At 40.9% G+C, this 21,667-nt stretch overlaps 2 protein-coding genes across 2 annotated transcripts in view; one reads left to right on the plus strand and one right to left on the minus strand.

Moving 5' to 3' along the window:
* The window catches only part of LOC117811690 (voltage-gated potassium channel subunit beta-2-like), a 36,452-nt gene extending 19,592 nt beyond the window's left edge, over window positions 1-16,860 (plus strand). The window contains exons 5-14 of the mRNA XM_034682118.1: window positions 1,950-1,994; window positions 2,534-2,578; window positions 2,858-2,901; window positions 4,943-5,029; window positions 6,571-6,656; window positions 6,884-7,004; window positions 7,549-7,643; window positions 8,721-8,841; window positions 10,878-10,966; window positions 12,792-16,860. Coding sequence (XP_034538009.1) covers window positions 1,950-1,994; window positions 2,534-2,578; window positions 2,858-2,901; window positions 4,943-5,029; window positions 6,571-6,656; window positions 6,884-7,004; window positions 7,549-7,643; window positions 8,721-8,841; window positions 10,878-10,966; window positions 12,792-13,154 — 1,096 coding nt within the window. The 3' untranslated portion in view covers window positions 13,155-16,860. The remainder of the gene's footprint in view (window positions 1-1,949; window positions 1,995-2,533; window positions 2,579-2,857; window positions 2,902-4,942; window positions 5,030-6,570; window positions 6,657-6,883; window positions 7,005-7,548; window positions 7,644-8,720; window positions 8,842-10,877; window positions 10,967-12,791) is intronic.
* Window position 16,861: 1 nt separating this feature from the next.
* Window positions 16,862-21,667, minus strand: part of megf6b (multiple EGF-like-domains 6b) — a 72,035-nt gene continuing 67,229 nt past the window's right edge. The window contains exons 33-38 of the mRNA XM_034682108.1: window positions 21,206-21,334; window positions 20,936-21,064; window positions 20,657-20,785; window positions 20,434-20,562; window positions 18,869-18,997; window positions 16,862-18,573 (exon numbers count right to left, since the gene is read on the minus strand). Coding sequence (XP_034537999.1) covers window positions 18,506-18,573; window positions 18,869-18,997; window positions 20,434-20,562; window positions 20,657-20,785; window positions 20,936-21,064; window positions 21,206-21,334 — 713 coding nt within the window. The 3' untranslated portion in view covers window positions 16,862-18,505. The remainder of the gene's footprint in view (window positions 18,574-18,868; window positions 18,998-20,433; window positions 20,563-20,656; window positions 20,786-20,935; window positions 21,065-21,205; window positions 21,335-21,667) is intronic.

The following is a 21,667-nucleotide window of genomic DNA, read 5'->3' on the forward strand; positions in this document are numbered from 1 at the left end:
GGCTGTTTGTTTGGAATGTTTGTTCTGGATGAGCCTTACAAAACTGAGAAACTGTTACAGAACAAATATTAAACACAGGGCTATTTAGATAGTTATTGTGATTTTTAATGAGCACATCCATCCCACTATGTTGGGCTCTATTTCTCAAAAATATGTCAATAAATATGAGTAATGGAACAACAAACATGTCCCTCTCATCCCATGTAGCTGCTGTTATCAACACACACATATGGCAGCAAAGCATTTAAAAGTGGCAACACACAATTTAATTTTCTTTCAGGCTTAAACATATTGCTCTAGTTGCATATTAATTGCATGGTATTGTTTGAATCCAATGGCAAATTGGAGGAATAATTATAGAGAAATCTGGAATAATAATATCTTATTAATCCATGAATAATTCACCATTTTGTCATCAGCTCCTGCCATGAGTCATAACATCAACTCAGCGCTGGAATATAGACCTAAATGATGGATGGATGAAGAAAGTCAACCCGCTCAAGGCACACCGTACCTTATGTTTGAGCTCGTAGATTACTCACATTTCAGAGGGGTGACACATTGTGCCTGTGAGGGCATCCGTCAGGGAAAAGAACACACACAATTATGCTCACAAACACACACGTTTGCTTTCTGGAGGGTACTTCCCCGCAGCACTGTTAGGCAGAAATATTGTATTACATTAACAACAAATGAGGAAGAAAAAATAATAACAGAAACAAATGAGCAGGAACAGAAAAAAACAGCACCAAAATCCTCATAAAGAACAACATCGTCTGCATAACAAGATTTTCTTTGCATCCAGGCATCATGTGCAAAAACAACATCACCTGTCTGGTTCCAGCATGATGCAGCCAAATGTGTGAAGAATCAAACAGAGAGGAATATACCTCTGATAACTCACCCTGTCAGACAGAAGAAAGGTATTAATAATTCAAGTGAAGATGAAGGGGGAGACGTTGGTGTGATAATTTTAAAAATGTCAGTTTTATTCTGACAGCACTTTTTAGAGAAAGGTTAAGTCAGTGTTATACAATCAAAGCTTTTAACATAAAATATCCAACAGGTAGAAAATGAAGATGGATGATAGCTGTGGTCACATGACTGTGCCTCAAACGGGCTATCAGTTCATTTTGACAGTAGGGGTGACAGTAGGAGGGAGTTATTGTAGCAGAGACTCCAGCAGAGATATCTGTGGATTGTTTTCTCGCTTTATTGCTTTTTTTAAATAAAATGTCAGAAAATGTTTGGAAAAAAATAAAAAAGTTTACCATTTTTTTCTCCGGCTGACTGATATAACTCCATCTGATTTCCACAACTCATGTCAGACAGTCCCTCCACAGACAGCAGCTCTAATGCACTGTGTCAATAGTGAGATATTTCTGCTCCTCTGTGTTTAACCGATACTTGGCAAAAAAAAAAACACTGTTTATTTGAAAAGTGCTATGATTATTTGATGAACAAGCGATCTGCTTCTTAGAACAGCTAACTTATTCATCAGTGCAGCCAAAACAAATCTAACTTGTTACTTTTTCATTTCTAATGAGTGTCCAAATACATTTTCTGCGCCACAAGGAGGTGTCTCATTATTTGTCAGGGTGAGAGGGACTGGAGAGACATCCTGTCGACAGGTGTCTGCCCGGTCCTAATGAGCCCCATGTTGATGGTAATGTCACTCATTAGCACCCCTGTGGCTGCTAATGAGTGACATAGCGGGGCCTCCATAGCACAGCTGGGCCCCGGGCCCCACTTACTCTGACCTGGAAGCCAATTCACACTCAGCACTGCTTTAAAAGGAGCTCTTTCCAATGAAAAGCCCTATGCATTATACAGTATGCGGGGACTACTTCATTTAGAGCTTGAATTAATTCCTCAGACAGTTAGATATAGGTTCTTTATTCATTTTAAGACTATCATTTAATCTTGCCTTCTCCCCGTTTGCTTCACAGAGCAGAGGTGGTGCTGGGAAACATCATAAAGAAGAAAGGATGGAGGTACAAGGCTTGCTTTAATTGACTTTCTTGGGTTTTAATTTCCGTCCCAGCCGACCTACCTAATCTGGTATCATCTCCTCCCTTGCATAATATTGGGAGTCTGTGTGTTGTGAACTGTAGTGGTGAGGTAGGAAGATGAAAGATTCATGTGGGACGCTGTGCCGTGCCCACACACTCCTATGTCCTTCCTCAGAGATCCTGAATAATGGATGAACTTCTACTCCCTTGTCTTCTACTTTGTCTGCCCTGAATTGGTGTTTGTATAGCTGTGTCAGGTTTAACGCCAACAACACCCATTCACTGGTGTTGGCCGAGCCCTGGCACACAATTGTAGTTGTGGGAGGTGTGACGATGAAAGAATGAGGTTGAAATGCTTGATTACCCAAATGATGTGTAGGAGCTGTCTTGTCCTGGCAATATTACACATGGTATCATGTTTGTGTAGACCTTAGATTACTCCAATGAATTACGTTTCCGTGCTGCAATTCTCTGCATTTGACAGGTGTTCTAACAGATGTGCTTTCCTTTTCTATTTACAGACGCTCGAGTCTGGTGATAACAACAAAGATCTTCTGGGGTGGAAAGTAAGTTTCTCTCGGTTTATTCTTTGATTCATGAGCACGCCATGTGTTCAGATGAGAAACAATCCTGCTGGATAATTTTTCCTGACTTGTTTGATGCTCTCATTAATGAGATCATGTGTCATCCTACTCTGTTGACAGGTGCTCTCAATAAAGCGGGAACATTTATTAGATCATATTTCACAAAGGATATATGGTATTATATCACCCTGGAGGGGCAGATCCAATCATAAGTCTGATGATTGTTCATTACAGAGGATCTATTTTTTGTTTGTTTCGTAGGGCGGAGACTGAGAGAGGTTTATCTCGAAAACACATTATAGAAGGTAAGTAGCAGCCCTGCAGTTGATTGGATTAAATGCTTACATTGCAACAACAAAGAACTTCTAATTAGTTGTTTTGGCTGTGGGGAATTAAAGCTGCATTGTTTAATCATTGAGACTTTCGGGGCTGTTGGAGTTTGCAACTAAACTTGGGGGAACAAAAACTCAGTTTGAATAAAAAGTTTCCTGTGCGTTTTTTATTTAGCTGTATAATGCAGGTTTGGATTTTGAAGAGAGCAGTTGATTGAAATGTTTATTTTGAGAAGAAAAGATGAAAATGCTGGATGTTCTTTTGGACCTGTTGGGGCCTCACTTTACCAAAGAAACTTTCATACAGCATCAAAGGACATTTAACCAAAGCCTATTTTTTCATTGGCCAAAAGGAGCTTCTTGTTTGACTTGAGTAACCGTGGTTGCACCTTGCTGATATTAGCATTTTTTTCCCACTACTATCTGGGAACCAGTGGACGGTTATACAGAGAGCCAACCCTACACACACACACACACACACACATGCTCACATCCAGACAAAAAGACAGAGAGACACTCAGGGCTTTCACCTGCAACTGGCACTTGTGCTTCTTTTTTTACAGAAGTGAGCAGTCAGGTTTCAGATGTGCCACAGTGCAACAATTTTAATTTAAAAGATAATTTAGACAGAGAGATTGAGATTGAGATTTTAGTCATATTAACCTTTTTTCTTTCTTTTTTTTTCTCATGAAATGAATATTCCAAAATCGCAACCCATCCATTCCTTCCATAATCCTTAGCTTCTGCTCCTTCTTCAAATATTTTCACCCCTGGAACCAAAAAGCCAAAACGTCAAGCTCGAGGCTTCAAAACTGCATCTGATAAACATCTTACCAAGCATTAGTTTTATCAGCTCAATGATCCCACTGGCTTCACCAGGAGGGTATTAGAAAGAGCTTGATTCTCTATTACAGTGCTATTTTTGGAACGGGAAATGACGGGAAATTTGAAATTATTAATTATACCACTGTTAAGAGGTTTCAGTCTTTGGATGGAGGAGGATTAAGCTTCATCATTAAAAAAAAAGAGCAATGCTAATTTTCTATCTTTTCTGCCCAAATGTAGCCCTTATGCTAAACTTTTTTAGAGTAGTAGAAACATATCTAAAGAAAAAAAAAAGATATACCTCTTGTCCACTACACTCTGCCTGGGAAAGACGCCTGGTGCTCCCAGCCCAGCATGGCTCTAAATCTCTAGCTAAACACTTCTCCTCTGTTGTTCCCAACTGGTGGAATGAAATACCTAACTCCTTACGATCCGCAGAGTCCCTTTCTACTTTTAAGAAATATCTGAAGACTCAACTGTTCAGGGAACACTTAGGCACTTGACTCTACCCTTCTTCTCTTTTTCCTTAGGGGTAGAATGAATCAGAAGGTCTAAAACCCAGATCTTATTGAATATTTAGCACTGAATATTGAATGCTGTTGAATGTTGAATGATATTGCTGACTTGAATTATTTGTTGTGACTGGTAAACTGTGGCTACATTATCTTTAAAAAAAAAAAAAAAAACTGGCACTTCTTCTGGCACTAGATGGCAGAACCTGTGGCCAATCAACTTGTAGCACTTTGTTGCACTTACTAAGGTTTTTCCTTCCAGTCTAAATTCTTGCTTGTGTTGTATGTCGATTGGACAAAAACGTAAATGAAATTGTAGAATTGTAGAATATGGTCCACTACACAACCACTAAAAACAACTTGGTAGGATTGAGGGTATTATTTAACTAATGGGTCACATGATGTTGGCTATGGTTGCTTCTCGAATGCAGACTACGGTCACAAATCTGTGACAAAAAAACTAAGTTCCATATAAAAGATGTTTCTGGTGCATTTACGTGAAATAAATAAATATTGACCAACACAGGGCAAATTTAAATTTAAATGTTTCTGTTTTGTGCTGAATACGAAGCAGACATAAAGCAGTTTTCCTAACAAATACTAAGATTAAAAACTGCTGTCACAAATCTCCTCAAAGAGGTCCAGTATAACTTACTAACTCTGGTGTTTATCTCCAGGTTTAAAAGCCTCTCTAGAAAGACTGCAGCTAGACTACGTGGACGTGGTTTTTGCGAATAGACCGGACCCTAATACACCAATGGAAGGTAATTCTGCTTTTTCCTCTTCTTGTATTCTGCTCTTACTTTCTGCATATGTCTCCATATGTTTTCTCGCATTTCAAAGTATTCCAAGGCTCCTCTGTCTCTATGACTACTGCAACAGGGAGACACAAATCTACAAATCTCTTTTTACTAAAAAAACTATTTATAAGGGCTGCATGTTGTCCTGGTGCTTCCACCTCCACAGTCAGAATAAGGAGGAATGAGACACTAAAGCTGGAGACCTTTAAATGGCAGAGTGCTAACTGTGTGTGTGGGCTCAGCTGGTCACACAGTGTGCATCTGCTCCCGTATCAGAGTTCCCCCTTTGGGTTTGAGACAGGTCAGAGGTCGTCTTCTTCCTCCCGCTGCATTGATGTTCCCCTCGCTCCGGCTCTTTGGCAATACCTCAGTGTCTTGTTAGTCAGAAGTAACTGGTGTGCCTATTTTTCAATATTAAAGTCTATGCAATTCTTTTGCTCATCTGCCCTTTAAAGATTGCACACAGACTCACATGGACAGCTATGAGTCTGTGTCTCCAAACCCACAGCAATCAGACCATCTGGGATATTTGATTCCGGCAGTAGCTACAGGGCGGTACACAGGGTGAAGAGGAGGTGAGCTGCTGTTCTGTCAGTTTACAGAGAAACCCTCTTAAGCCGAGCACCCTCTGCATGATCGGAGGGATGATTCGGCTGTCTGGGTTTTGGCAGAAGCAGCATAACGGTGATCATATAGACGGATGGATGGTTCATCGTGGGTCACCACACCCATGTGGTATTGCATTTTGGTTCTCCTGATCTCATCCTCGACACCTTGATCCTTATCAAACAGACTTCATATTACGGTCAGCGGTCAGACGAAACATATTATCACTTGGACTGGCAAGAAGACGGAAATTAAAGTTGGGTGATGCAGCACTGGCTCGGATATGGCTTGAAATTGAAATCCGATCGTTTCAAATGATGTGTTGACAGGAGGACACAATTTTAATCTTTGCAGCATTTAGTCACGCCTGGTCAGCCCTTAATGAAAAAAGAAACTTAATCCTTGATGTAGTTTTTAGGATATAGAACCAAACACATTTGTAACCCTCTGTGTGTCAAACAGTCACTCAAGATCAGTTTTAAAATCCTGACAAGATGCTTTGTGTCTGATTTACAGATCTGAACAAACATGCCTGTCAGCTGTTATTTCTCTCACTCGTCTGTTTTGTGTCTCTTAAGAATGTCGCAGAGAAAATAAAGACACTTTGTTGTAGATTTTTACATTAATGTCAATCAGGTCTAACATCAGCCGCATCAGAATGAACCACTCAGCCTTTTGAATTTGCATAATCAGCCTTTTCACTTCTCATCTCGATGGCCCCGTCCATTCAGGGTAACAAATCATAACAAATAGCTTTATAATCATGAAGAAGCAGCTCAGTTACACAAACAGCAATAAGAGAAGAATGAAAAACAGCTTAAGATAGAACAGAGGGCTCAAGCATTCACGCTCTGTTTTTACATCTTTGTGTATTTTTCTTTGTGTATTTTTCTTTGCAGAAACGGTTCGAGCAATGACCCATGTGATAAACCAGGGCATGGCTATGTACTGGGGAACATCCCGCTGGAGTCCAATGGAGATAATGGTGAGACTGAGTATCTGTGGAGTCGACAGATACATGGAGCTAATATTAATGTTCAACATAGCCTGAGGAGTTCCTCCCTCCATTATAAGGATTTGAATTCATATCTGACATTTCTCTAAGCTCTCCCTATTCATAATGTACACATGTTGTTCTTTGTACTATAGACCTTATATATAGTGCTGTGCTGTATAGGAGCCTAATCCTGTTTATGTCATTGTTTCTTTTAGGAAGCGTACTCTGTGGCACGGCAGTTTAACCAGATTCCTCCCATCTGTGAGCAGGCTGAGTACCACATGTTCCAGAGAGAGAAGGTGGAGGTGCAGCTACCTGAACTCTTTCATAAGATAGGTGAGCAGAGGTGTCGGAGGGCGGGAATTTTGCCACATAAAGTCTACAGATATAAGTCGATTCAGTGGATGTGAGTTTTTTTTTTCAAAGAATTTCCCAAAATCTGAAAGAACAGGGACTATTTGATTTTTTGTGGTGGAAGACAAAGATAAAAACCAATAACCCATAACCTGTAAGTCAAAATACAACACAAAAGATTTTTGTAATACAGGATTGAAAGAAAATTGTATTCGCAAACCTTCTTTTGTTGCAGCAAGGGAGTTAAAGTGATACGTAAGTAATTAGTGAAACCAATAAAAGAAAAATATAATAATCAGTCTATTATTTTGACAGATAAACAGAAGGATAACCAAGCCTGTAACAAAAACTCTTTCAGATCATCAAGCCCAGACTTGAAGGAGTGTCACACCTAACAGATTTAAATGGTGCTTCAAGGATGTGTTGTTTGTGTGACTGATTTTCTTCCAGGACAAACAAGAGCTCTGATTCTGTTAGGAAGGGAGCCATGTTTTTCCGAGATGATCACATGTGTTTGTTCTCTCAGGTGTGGGGGCCATGACGTGGTCACCCCTGGCCTGTGGGATCATCTCAGGGAAATACGACGGCAGGGTGCCTCCCTACTCTCGGGCTTCTCTGAAGGTAGACGCACCCCGCTCGGTTTTCCTGGTTTTATCCTGCAAACGATCATTTTGTGATCTGTGTCACCGTGCTGTGACTCCCTGCTGGTTGCTGGTTGTTTGTTTGTTTGTTTACCGTCTGTTTGTCTTCCAGGTTCTGTATCCCTGTGAACACATCGTACATCCGTTTTCATTGTCATGCCGGGGCATGAGCAGCGCTGTACAACACTGTTGGCCAGCTGGTGTCAGCTTTATGCATTTTAATGCACAGACATGAGCACACTGGATATATGAGATAAAGCTGCCCACACACACAGCTACAGCAGTGCAGCATTGGACATATTTATTCATAAGAGAGCATTTTGATATGTTTAAAAGGCAACAAATCTAGTGACCTAGATTAATTTAATCCATAAAGCTTAAAGAAACACAACAATCATAATAAGTGAAATTGAAGAGGAGGAAGTGCAGTTTTAATGATTTAATGAGCAGCAGTTTTAATCAAATCCTATTATTCAGAACAAGATTTAACATCACACAGATATAACACCTGACCTAATGCAGTGTTGTGTTCTTGTGTTGTAGTTGCATGCTGTGTCTCTGTGGATTGTGTGTCAGTGACCGTAGGTTAGACCACTAGTGGATCATGAAACTAGCTCTCCATTGTGCTGTTGTGTTGTAGTTTTGATAACATGTTTGGAATGTTGTGCTTCCTCTTTGGTTCAGTGTTGCCTGTGGATGTTTGTGGTACTTTGGCTCTTTGAATCATACATTATAACTTGTTACTAATAGCATTATGGTAGAGTTGTTTATCCTAGATATTACACAGAGATTATTTCGACCCAGATGAACTGTAACTTTAACAGGTACAGTAAAAGTTATAGTTTATATAGGTATCTTTCTTCTAATGTTTCTCACTTTGTGATAACTTTAATGAACCTTTCAGTTAGCGTAGCTGTAGCCATGTTTCTCTGTCTGGAGGTGTAGGCAGCAGGAGACAGTCACTTGTTTAAAAACAGGCCCTGGTGACACAGGAGCTGCGGCGTGGCTGTGTGAGCAGGGCTGTGTTTTTGAGCAGGTGTGCTGTGTTTTCAAACAGGGTTACCAGTGGTTGAAGGACAAGATCTTGAGTGAGGAGGGCCGGCGTCAGCAGGCGAAGTTGAAAGAGCTGCAGGCAATCGCGGAGCGGCTGGGCTGCACTCTGCCCCAACTCGCCATCGGTACGCAGATACACTCTGCCGCTCTCTCTCTTTCTGTCTGTCTGTCCGTCCCTCTGCCTCGGACGGGCCGAGGTCTGCAGCGCTCTGGTTTGATTGTCCGTGTGTGGAGTTGTCACGTGTATGTCTGTGCTTAAAAAAACAATCACATGTGAGAAAAAGAACAGGGGGAGAAATAACTGGCGAGGAGGGGTATCAACAGTGCTGAAGAAGAAAATCAAAGGGACAAACTCACTGAGAGGGTTGCTTAAAAATTAAATGAATACACACTATCTTGCTCTAAACAAGGATCTGGCACGCCCCTTTTTAGTACTGCAAGGCAGGGATGTAAACACTAGGAATGTAAACATGTTTACAGTAAATATATATACATGCTGCTCTGTTTTCTGCAGTTGTTAACATGTATTTAACAGTTTCCAGGGTCAGCATTAAAAATAGCACGACAGACATAAATCTAGGGAGCGGCGGGTATCGATTCACACCCGAGCCGAAGAGTGAGAAAGTGCAAACCCCGAGACGTCGACTCCTGCGAGGGGCGTTAAAGCATCAGACGTCAGGGACGTGGCGAGTAAATCTGGGACTCCCTCTCTCTCTTTCTCAGCGCAGATTTTTCACTCTCTGTAATGCAGTGTCATAGATTTAGTTTCACGGCCCATTAGTGGACACTACCAATTACCATAAATCCTTCCAGCGCTCCTGGAGGCAGCACAGGAGATTAATGTCCACTGTGTAGTCCCCTACATCACTGTGGCACTCAGTATTGAATAAAAACTATAACAATGACAGACTCCTTCCTGCCTCTGGCTGCATACTGAGGCCTGTTTATGAGAGGGAGGATACATCATTAGACATGTAGGTATCTCAGCAGCCTGAGGGGAGCTCCACACCTGAGCTCATCCACTCCAACATGTTCATCTGTTGTCTCTTTTGGCTGCAGTTTCATATTTGTGGTGGGAGATTTGTATAGAACTGTAATCCCACTTCGTTTACAGCCAAATTCTTAATCCCTTTATGCTGTAATCTGCTTACTAGAGTATTTTCCTCAATTGCAGAAACATAGTCGCGTTGTATAATACAGCTCAGAATTATAACAGAACTCCAAATGAGATGATGGCTTTTTGTCTGTTTGCTTACAGACACTCCATACACTGAGTCTGCTTCACTTCAGAGGGAAATATTAGCTTTTGATCAACTACAAAAAAGGGTTATTCAGTTCATTGTTACTGCCATTAACATTCTGCTTATTGTATCATACATGCTGTCTGAGTGCTTGAATGCCACAGTGATAAAAGTCCTAATAAAGAATTAGTTATTATAAAGAATAATTATGTGTCTTAAAAGATGCATGGGTATAAAATATATATCAAATTAAGAAGACAGAGAGCATTAATATCAGTTCAGGGGCAGATTGTCACTCTGCACTATGCTGCTGGATTGAGTTTCGGCTGAGAAAAATGAGCATACAAATGTCAGGGCTGAAGTGAAAACTTAACTCTGCAAATCAAAACACAGACAATATATATTTTTTTTGTAAGTGGCTGCAGATCCAACCTCAAACAATAGGTCATCTCAATCATCCCTAGCATTAAAATGATAACTCATTAAATGTCAGCTGTTGGTAACAGTTTAGCCCCACAGTGTGCTCTTTCACTGATCATACTTTTGCACTTGAGGTAAAATATTAAAGCTGATGAGTTTCCACTTCTAAAGGAGGATATGCATACTGTAGTCAGTTATTCTTGTTTCACTCCTGTAGAGCTTGATGTGTGATGTCAGTGCAGCATCTTTGTGGACAGGAAATGATGCATACGCTTCCGGGGTTTGACATTTGACATGAATGTAGAAAATTATACATCTGGTATGCGTTTGTCAAGTGATGTTGTGAAAACATTGCATGTGAGTCAGGGGTTGTGCTGTGTGTGTGTGTGTGTGTGTGTGTGTGTGTGTGTGTGTGTGTGTGTGTGTGTGTGTGTGTGTGTGTGTGTGTGTGTGTTCCAAGTGGCGGTGGGCGTGTCATTGTGTTTACTGTAATCCTGCAGCGTGGTGCCTACGGAACGAGGGAGTGAGCTCTGTGCTTTTAGGGGCGTCCAACACCGACCAGCTGATGGAGAACATAGGAGCAATACAGGTGAGGCTGCAGAATATGTATGTATTTGTGTGTGTGTGTGTGTGTGTGTGTGTGTGTGTGTGTGTGTGTGTGTGTGTGTGTGTGTGTGTGTGTGTGTGTGTGCGTGCGTGCGTGCGTGCGTGCGTGCGTGCACGTGTTTGTTGTTCTGCTGTGTCGTAATTTGTGAAAATGTGACCCGACCGGTTTCATCAGGCTGCGATTTCGTGCCTCAGAGTTTGAAACGCAGCCTCCCTCTCTCCTGGGTACAGCTCGGCCTCTTGGGCACTTTGCTGCCTCACGCTCGGCTGCTTCACTGTACCCAGTTAATAAGGTCAGCCGAGTATCGGTTGCCGTGGGGATTGGAGACGAGTTACGGCCACTTCCTCCTCTCCTGATAAGATGCGCTCTTTTAATGGGGTTTTCCACCGGTGGGGGTTTACGTCCTCGCCTCACATTATGTCTGTCCCGCTGTAAAGAGCACTCCTCACCTCTTTGTGTGTTCCCCTGTTTGTGTGTGTGTGTTAATGTGTACATACATTATTATAGTGGATATCTTTAGGCTGTGTGGCTTTCTACCCTCAGAACATTTTATTGATATTTCAGCTTTTAAATGGTATCCTCACTTTTCCCAGGGGGCCTGGCAGTTTTTCTTGTTACTGGGAAATATGACGTCACTGTGTTAAATATGCCCACAGTCCCACAGCTGAGCTCATATATGAAATTATATATATTTTTTTATCAATCGTTTAATTGTTGTTTTGATTGTAAGAAGGAAAAACAGAAGAGGACAAATTATCGTTGTATTTTACATAAGTGAAAAAAAACCACATTTTTATTTAATTTTATTCACTTTAACTAGTATTGTTTAATTTGTTTTATTCAATCAAATCCAGTCAAAATTTGACCTCTAAGCTTGTGTCACAATTAAAAGAGGCTACACCAAAAATGAGCCAATAAATTAAAATTATATAATTATTGTCTTTATATATATATATATATTAATGTAAGTCTTACGGGGGGTTGCTGTGTAATAGGTACTTTAGGAGCTGTGAGGAGATTTTGAAATAGCTGCACTCTTATATTGATGCCTTCAGTGACCTGGTCAAAATGAGATTATTTACTTTATTCAGACATTTTTAAGGACACCAGAACACACATCCTAACACCAGGGCTGTGGTGAGTGACGTACAGTAACACATCAGTTTACAAAGTTCTGTCGTGTTACAGTTAACAGCTTTGCGTAGCTTTAAATCAGCACTTAACTCTTCACTCTGCATCCTGCAGGAAGTCGTCCAGAGCAAAGGAAAGTACCATTAAAAAGAAGAATTGTGTTACATTAATTTGTCACCCCAACAAATGCACACTTTTGCTAGAGCCACATCTGTACTGCAGAGGGTGATGATGCTCATGGGAAATCCAGTCCATCCTGGATAAACACAACTGATCTCAAAGGGGTCACCAGAATCAATGCATCAAGAGAAAAACAGAAAATGTCTTTTAGTTTGTTTGACTGGAAGACTTTTGCTGGTAAAAGAGTATTTTTGAAAAGCATCAGAAGGAAGGAGAAGGAGTATGTAATATTTGTACCAAAATAAGAGACATAAGCCCAATAGAAATGTATGTTGAGGTCATGTTTTGCTGCATGGAACCCTAGAAACTGATTTAAAATGCTGTTGTCTCAATAGTGTTTTGAACTCTCTATGCAGTTAAACATGTCCTCATTATATATTCATCTTTTGTTTTTATCCTGTGATATGCCACAGTTCCTGATGGTTTTGAAAGGCTGTTTAAAAGCCTTCAGTGAATGTAAGAGCCTGGTGACTCCTCTTCTTCTCTCCCGCCTCAGGTTCTTCCAAAGTTGTCGTCATCCATCACACACGAGGTGGACAGCATCCTGGGAAACAAGCCGTACAGTAAAAGGACTACCGCTCCTAACGCGCAGCACGGCCCCGCCCGGCAGGGCTGCACCCGGGCTGCAGCTTCAGCGCCCCACCTTTGCCTGATCCTCTGTTTGCTTGAGCTTTTACTGAGTGAGACCCTGGCGCATGAGTCTGGCCACACCAAGGCCACCCAGGGCACCTCATTTAGAGTCACGGGGATAAGAAAAGAAAATGGGGGAAAAAATACAGTCACCTCCACAGGGAAAGAAGGGATGACGAAGGAAGAGAAAAAAGTGGAAGAGAGGTTAGGGATACGCGCTCATACTTAAATCAGTTATACATCCAATTCAGCTGAACGTATTTTAAAACCGTAGAGAAAATATCTTTTTAAAAAAATAAGCACACGCTTGCTTGGCAGCCAGATCTCTTCTTTTTTTGTTAGTTTTTTTACTTTTGCTCTTTGTTTTCTAGAACTGAATGCAACTCAAAGGAAGATATTGTTCATACTGTATGAGTAAAGGAGAACTACTCTGTTGCACATGTACCATAGCCATGCATTTGTTCCTTGGGCGTTGTGTTTACAAACACGTGTGTACTGTACCAAGTCTGTCAAGGTTTCTCTGCTAAGAACTGTTTGTTTGTGTTGTCGACATTATCGGTGTACAAGCCTCCTCGGGAGGCGTTAACAATCAGCACTTTAGTATGTCAGAACAGGTGATAGAGGGCAGTGTGGAGGAGGGAGAGGGTGGGAGTTACAGTAGTCTTATCTCACAGCCATTGCACTATAGATTCATATCGCCTCCTGATGACTCCCTCTTCTCATCCTCCCTCTTCGTCTTCACTGGCGGGACGTTTGTTTCAGACACTGCTGGAGTGGCAGTCTCCTTCATCCTGAACCGTCTGTTATAAGGAGTCAGGAGTGTAGGCAGACTTGTCAGGGCATCTTGTCTGCCACTGAAGAGATTAGTAACTTATTCATCCCTAACTGCAGTGGCATGAAATCAAATGTAGAGTGTTCTTTCCCCCGGCTGCTGTTCCCTGTTTCCAGTTTCCTTGTTTCCAGTCTGAGGTCAATCCAGACATGAAGTGGTCACATAACTGCTGGCTCCACATCCCATGGAAACCTTTCCTTCATCAAATTGTGTTTGAGCATTTTGCCTTATTTACAGTTGTATCAGACTGTGCTGCAGGCTTTGGCATAGATGGCTGCCCCCCCTCCCCCTCCCCCTGTCCTTCTTTTTTTAGCCAGCCTGGTCTCGTGTCCCCTGTAAACACAGGGAACACTGACTGGTGCGATGAAGAGGCGGTGTTTCCAGTTGAATCAGTGGGCGGCAGCAGCTCAGGGAACAGAGCAGGTGGTTTTGTAGTCGTGCGTTGGTGTGCACAAGGTCAGGAGCTCGTATTTACTCGTCTGTCTTTCGTTCATGCGTGGACACTGGGGAGGACCAGTGACATTTTAGCGTGGATCGAGCCAAAGATCTTCTTCGTCTTCATCTCCATCTATCTTAAAAACGCACTCTGAGTGTTTCACGCTCACTTCCTGCAAGATTATAGAAATTCATCTTGACGCATGTGCTGTCCAGCTTGTTATCTATCTATGGTATGGACTTAACTCCATATATATCCTTACTTGACAATGCTGTTATACTAGTAAACAAATATTTCCTTCATATACAGAATGCGTAGTACAGCTTCCTGCTTTAGGATCGGTAAGGTTCGTGTCGGGCCACATACTACCCGAGGCGTGACAGAAGTATTATTGCAAAAAAAATTTGACGCCACCTTATATCATTCTCTCACCTTTGGGTGCTCTCTTACTGTGACTTAAGCACAAGTGGATAGCATGCGATACATCCTCAAAGCATGGACCCTCTTCACCCAGCCTACTGTAACCTACGGGACAGACCAGGTGATGCTACTCTGCTTACTAACACGTGTAGATAAGAAATCTTAACTAACAGCTGATAACGTTTGAAATCATTGCAAAAAAAGAAACGTGAATAAAACTGTCATTTCAGCGTGAATGAGGGAATGAATGAATTGTAGAGGAGGGATAATCAAAGCTAGTGTTACTGTGAGCGTTTGTGTGGGTGAGCTTTTACAGTCGAGGTGATTTTAGACAACAGCAAAGTGATTTAATGTTACCGCTGTTGATCCTGTCTGTTTGTATCTCTGAGTGTGAGTTCCTTGCTTTAGCCCGTTGTATAAACTGTTCCCTGTATATGTTTTTGATTTGCTGTGTCTGAGTGAATAAAACCGGCGTGAGCCAATGTTTTCGAGGAAGATAGAGAGAAAAAAAAACAGGCATTTTAATTCATTTTGACTGTGGAGTTCCTGTGTCTTAATATTTTCATCTGCAGGGAGACAGCAGGAAGTTTGAGGCTTAGAGGGAAAGTTCTACATTTTTTGGGGAGAACGCCCATTAGCTTTTTTGTGAAGAGAAAAACATATAAAGATTGATACTAGATTACCTGTATGCCAAAATTGAAGCTCTTCAAAACGCTGATGTACTTAGCAAAAAGATCGTAACAATGGCGGCAAACAGCCTGCATGACTCTGTCCTAGAGCAACAAAATCCACCTGCTCGCTTTTCTGAAAGTCGCTAGTTACCAAGTGATGTCTTATGTGTATTATTCATACCTTAATAAAAGCGTTAATTACCAGGTTAGTTTCAAGGGAAACACCAAAGGCTCTGGAGGTTACTGGTCTCATCTAAGAAATAGTCCCCTTTAGTGTCAAAGTCTGTTTGCTGATGATTCTGACGTGTTTATGCCTGTTGTAATGAAACATTTTCCTGAATGGAAGCACTACAGAACTTTAAACAGTGTCATTTTTTCATAAGATATGTAACCTTGTTTGGCATCAGTAAACAGAGAAAAGTGATAAGTAGTTTGTCCCGATTCTAGTTTTGGAAAGTATACACATGATATCAGGAATGAGGCCCAAAACAATCGATTCTCATCCCCTAGCACCACCGCCACCACACTTCATTACCCATAGTTCACCTGTTAGCTTTGTGTTAATATAAACCCCAACCAGTTATCCTGCAATAACTTACTGTAACACCTTTGTTGGTCCTTTTGCAATAAAGGAATTACTTTAAGGTGGCAGTGGGTGTTTCAAGGCTAACTGGCTAATTAAAAGCTTTAAGTTAGCGAACATAGTAGATAAAATCAACATGTTAGCTATGTCAACTTACCAAGTCTTGATGCTAAGCTAAGCTGAGATTTTGGCTTATAGAAATGTGAGTGGAATCAATCTCCTTCGTTAACTCCTCTCCAAAAAAGCCAACAAGTCACTTCCCCAAAATGTAAACTTGTCCATCGCTGTGCATTTATTTTTACCATCAGAGTTATTTCCCTCTGCACTGACCTGCCCCACAAACATCCCATGGTGTTTGAAGGTTTTTGCACATTGTAGAAATAACTTGGGAGTGTTTTAAGGCTGACTTGTGGTTACTTGATGCCCTCACCTGTCTAGGAGAAATTCATGCTTTAAGTGGACCTAGTTTCATCGAATCTGCTGTTCTGCCATTTTAATGACGAGTACAGAGATGAAACCAGAGCCACAGACGGATAGAGCTTATTTTACAGAAGGTTCTAGGTTATACAGAGAATATATTTTTATGTTTGAGCCTTTAATGCAGTAGAGATAATTAAAAGAACTGTTTTTATTTTTTTCATCATGCTGCATTTTTCCTATCAGTATTGTATCGATTTTAAGACTGACAAAAAGAAGCAATTTCTTTCTGTTGTGTATGCATATTGAGGAATGCTCTGACGTGAATGACATGGTGGACTGAATTCACTCTGAAGATGATGTAATGAGAGACGGTATCTCCTGTACATAGTTTGACCTTTGTATATAGATTTCTGGTTGTGATCACCTCTGCCTTTTTTCTCTTTTCTTTTTATTATTTTCATTTTTTTGCAGGCGTTGCTATCTGCACTGTGCTTGAATCTGAATTTAGATGGGATGTACAGCTTCAATCTTCAATGAAAATGAAATAATGATAAAATAAGAATGGTAAACAAACTCCTATGTGTCTGTCTTTATTCACATTCAGGTATGAGACCTCCAATCTGGGCTTTTTACCATTAGCAGACTGTAATGTCTTTTTATTGTGTGGTAAAAACAAAATTTGCATTTTAAAACAGTGTAAATTAAAATTTATACAGCTGTGTGACATATTAATATGAAGCAACTTATACACAAACTTGACTCAAATTAAATATTTAAACTCTTAAAAAGGTCCCATATAATGGTATTTCTAGCTGTTTACAACATGTCCTAATTATCTTGCAAATGTCAAAAATTCAGCCTCTGTGGAGGATCTGCAGCCTCTCAGTTCCTAACCTCACTATCCATGCAGTGATATGAGGGGGCGGGGATGATATGATAATGAGGCACTCTGCTGATTGGCTGTCTGAATGTTGTTAGAGGGAAGGATGCAGAGGTGGAAAAAAAACAAATCAAACATGGCAAGCGCTCCAGAAGAACCCCACCAATAAACTGAACGTATGATCCAGAATCTGACCCAGAATAGGAGGAGGCAACTGTTCAAGTGTTGCAGCCACAATCTCTGAGTGTTACTCCTACGTTCTTGCGTTTAGTGTGTAACTTTTCAAAAGTGATTGGCATAGCGGGGATGTAATTAAAAATAAAAAGCAACCACTTTCTTCTTTGGTTTTCTGGTGCTGAGACAGAATTAAGACAATTGTGTTCGTTTTGGCAAACAGTAACAGAGCAGTTGGTGTGTCTGGTTCTAACCTTTAAAATCTTAACTCTGTAACGTCAACACAGGAGCCTATTGAAAACGCCTTGTACACAAAGCAGGTGTTTTTTTACCTCTACATCCTCCGTTGCTAAGCTGAAGGGTGACTTAAGTATATACATATAGGCAAGGAAAAACATGTTTTTCATTAGATGGGCCCTTTAACCTCAAGAAAGGTGCAGATTAATTCAAGCTGTGTCATTTTTAGTGACTCATATTTAACTATAAAAATCCAGCTTTTGTTTTAGATAAATATAAACAACAATTTGTGCTTTAAGGTGATAATATACTATTACAAAAATGTAGAATAATTATATATACCTTGTTGTATCTTACAATGAAGTCCCAAAGCACCATTGTATTGTGTTGTCTTGGAAGTACTTCATATTGTATGGATGTGAAACTACTTCATTGTACTGGTAGTTTGGAAATATGATTTCAATGAATGCCTCATTCTAATACTTTCCTCAAACAAAAGGAAAAGAAATAAAATAAAGATTATTTTATATACAGCACCTGTAAAAGGTATTTTGAGGAAAAGGTATTAAACACAAAATTAAAAAAAAATGCATTAAATGCAACCACAATCTCCTCACACTGCACTCTGCGGGTTTCGTTTGGCGAAAAGGGTTTGATGTTCCATTTTGATAGCAAAAAATCATGCTGCACCAGCGAGGTCAGGGTGATGAAACCAGCTTCAACAGTTCAAAGAGCACTTTGGCACACACACACACAAACACAATTCTGATCCCGTTCAGGTCCAAACATGAAACAGCAGTTCTCATTAGAGAGTCTTTTTTTTTCCCCATGAAGGTGTCCAGCTGCCTGCTACAACTTGCTCTCATTCACATGAGTCACTTTAGTAAAAAAGAAGCTGATCTGTCCACGTTTAAAGTCTTCCAGGTGCTATAATGAGTTGTCATGTTGTGATTCTCCTCTGCCACTGCTGCTGGAGGTGAGGCGAGGAGGTCCACCTGAGGACACACACACACACACATAAAGAGGAGTGAGTCCAGCTCAGCAAACATTCAAATTGGATCAGAACAAAGAAAATGCAACGTCTGCAAACACAGACAGGAAGTGAATGCTGTCAGCACTTTAACTAGTTATGGTCTCTTATTTCTCAGAATCAGCTGAAATGTCACTTCTGTTCTGACTCCAGGCTCGGCACAGAGCGTCACCTGCTCGCCGTGTGGATGTAATGATGAAGGGAGATAAAGACAGCAGGGATACATGTGTGTCAGTGATGTCAGTGAGTCATTATTGCACCTTCTTGACAGTAGAGTCCGACCCAGCTATGCATGCAGGTGCAGCGGCCGTTTCGTGTGTCGCACTGTGCCCCGTTTTTACACTCGCAGGTTTCTACACAGTCAGGTCCATAATGATTCACTCTGCAGTCTGAAACAAAGAGCAAAAATCAACTCAGCTGGGGTGTTTTGATCTTTGGGAATTCCAAATTTGCTCAGTTAACAGGTATTGGTGGTAGCTTGATATTTAATGGACAGTCATGAGGGTTGCATTCAAGTTCTCACCAAACTGTGCTACAAAGCAAGTTAGCAAAGTCAAAATTGTCATTTAAAATGGTTGGCAGGTCACCATCTCCTCTTGAAGAATAAATGATTTCTGTCTACCCTTTTAATATTTTGAGATGCCTCATTACCCAGATGTTTTTTGACTAAATCGCCTGTATCAATGTCAAATATGAGGACACATTTAAGAGCTTTTTAAAGGTTATCTCTGCTGTTTCAACACATTCTCAGTTTGTGAGGAGGAAAATAATAGCTGGATTCATTTTTTAAGTTATTAATTTCTAACATTATAGGAGAATTTTCAGATATAATCTCTTTTGGACAACACACATTTCAAACATATGTAAATGGAAGCTGCAAGCAGGGATAAACAGTCCCAAATTGCCAAAACACCATGCAACTTTGACCCCTGGCCAAGGCCACACCCCCACGATGAAAACTGAAGCTTTTGACAAATTGTTTTTGTCTATGTGTCATTTATTCACTGACCAAACTTGGAGAAGATCAGATAAAACCCAAAGGAGGAATTTAAATATGCACCATGTAAATCGCCAAAACATATCCAAAATCCAGAATTCAACTCTTAGTTGCAGACTTTCTGTTGGTTTTTCACCAAGATGATAAGACACTTTTTTGTAGGTCATGACATGATATATATTCCCTCCAATATTCATGTGGATGAAACCCACTCCAGAATATTTCTAGGGGACACTGTGGAGCCGTTTTTACAAAGCTGTGCCTGGGACCCATAAAATATTGGATTTTTCACCAGGCCTAACATGTGTGCCGAGTTTGGTGAGTTCTTGTGCATGTTTGGGATGCCAAGTGTGCGGTTCATTTGGACAAAGAAGAAACAAACAAACAAACAAAAAAATCATTGGATTCCAATAAAGTCCATGCACCACATGGGCCCTGATGAATTTCACACACATATTATATACCCACATTTGTAAAATATTCCCCGCATAATACAATCTATCATTATAGCTCATCAAGGGGTAAAAAGTTTGTAACTGTGCTAGTTTCTTGAAACATGTTTTAGCTCATTGATGGCTCATTCAAGAAACTTTATAAATAAAATAATAATGACACTCTGACAGCTAAAATTATCTAGTTGATCATAAGTGCACAATTATGAGTTTAAGTCCCCATTATGAGCAACCTGTAAGACCCCTCACTGTGTATGTGTGTGTGTGTGTGTGTGTGTGTGTGTGTGTGTGTGTGTGTGTGTGTGTGTGTGTGTGTGTGTGTGTGTGTGTTTGTGTGTGTGTGTGTGTGTAACACAATGAGTACATGACTGATTACCATTGTCACATCTGGATCCAGTCTTCCCTGAAGAGCAGAGGCATTTCCCCATCACAGGATCACATGGAGTGTCGTCCTCACAGTCGCACACCTTCCCACAGCCGAAGCCGTACGTACCCTGATCACACACTGAGTGGAAGAATATTTTTACAGGAATAAATCAAGCAATATAAAAACTTGATTCTGTTGCTGTTATGAGATAACCATCAGTTGTGTTACTGACCTCTGTGGCAGCGAGACCCATGATGTCCTGGAGAACAGACGCAGAGCCCAGTCACAGGGTGACAGGACGCTCCGTTCATACAGTCACACTGCAGCTGGCACAGCGGGCCGTGGAGACCAGGAGGACACGCTGAGGACAAGGAAGACAAACCATGAGATTTGAAACTGACATTCATAACATAACAATACACTAACATTTTCTAACAAGGGTGACAACATCTGAAGTGTCAATCAATAACCACGCTGTCTTTCTTTTACTGTGTATGTATTCATTTCTCACCGTGCTCACAAAGATGTCCGTAGTATCCTGGTCCACACTGACACGTCCCTGTCACTCTGTCACATGTGCCATTGTTTTGACAGCTACATGTCAGCTGGCAGTTAGCACCAAATTTACCAGCAGGGCATTCTGAGGGACAAAAAAATACAAAAATACACAATCAATCCAATGACTGTAGCTGTACATGTTAAACCAGCATGTATCAGAGCAAAAGCAGGCACAAAGAATGAACTGTATTTATGAACAAGATAAATCAAAGTGTATCATCACCTTTTTCACAGCGTTCACCAGTCCAGCCCAGACCACAGCTACAGTTTCCACTTAAAGAGTCACACACTCCCCAATTACTGCAGTCACAGCGCTGGACACAGTCTGCACCAAACCAGCCTGGAGCACAGCCTGAGGAGGAAAAAAAAAAACCACACACACACACACACATACTTCAATTATAGTGAAGGAAACATTCTGCTTCACTCTCAAAATATACAAAAAACATTTCAATAAAACACTTCTGCAACTGAAAGACCACGTCCAGATTTCAGTGTTTTTGGCTCTTTAGAAAAAAGCTAATCGCCACCCACCACTTTTGTACAGTACTAAACAGTACAGTACAGCTTCAACAGACATCAAAATTGCCTGACCTACATTATCCATCATAGTAAGGACAGAGTCAGGATGACACTAATAGAAAGCTGCACAGAGGACAAACGGTTAAAAGGGATCCTTCTCAGA

This window comes from Notolabrus celidotus, chromosome 1 (genome assembly GCF_009762535.1).
Source record: "Notolabrus celidotus isolate fNotCel1 chromosome 1, fNotCel1.pri, whole genome shotgun sequence".
In the NCBI taxonomy this organism is placed as follows: Eukaryota; Metazoa; Chordata; class Actinopteri; order Labriformes; family Labridae; genus Notolabrus; species Notolabrus celidotus.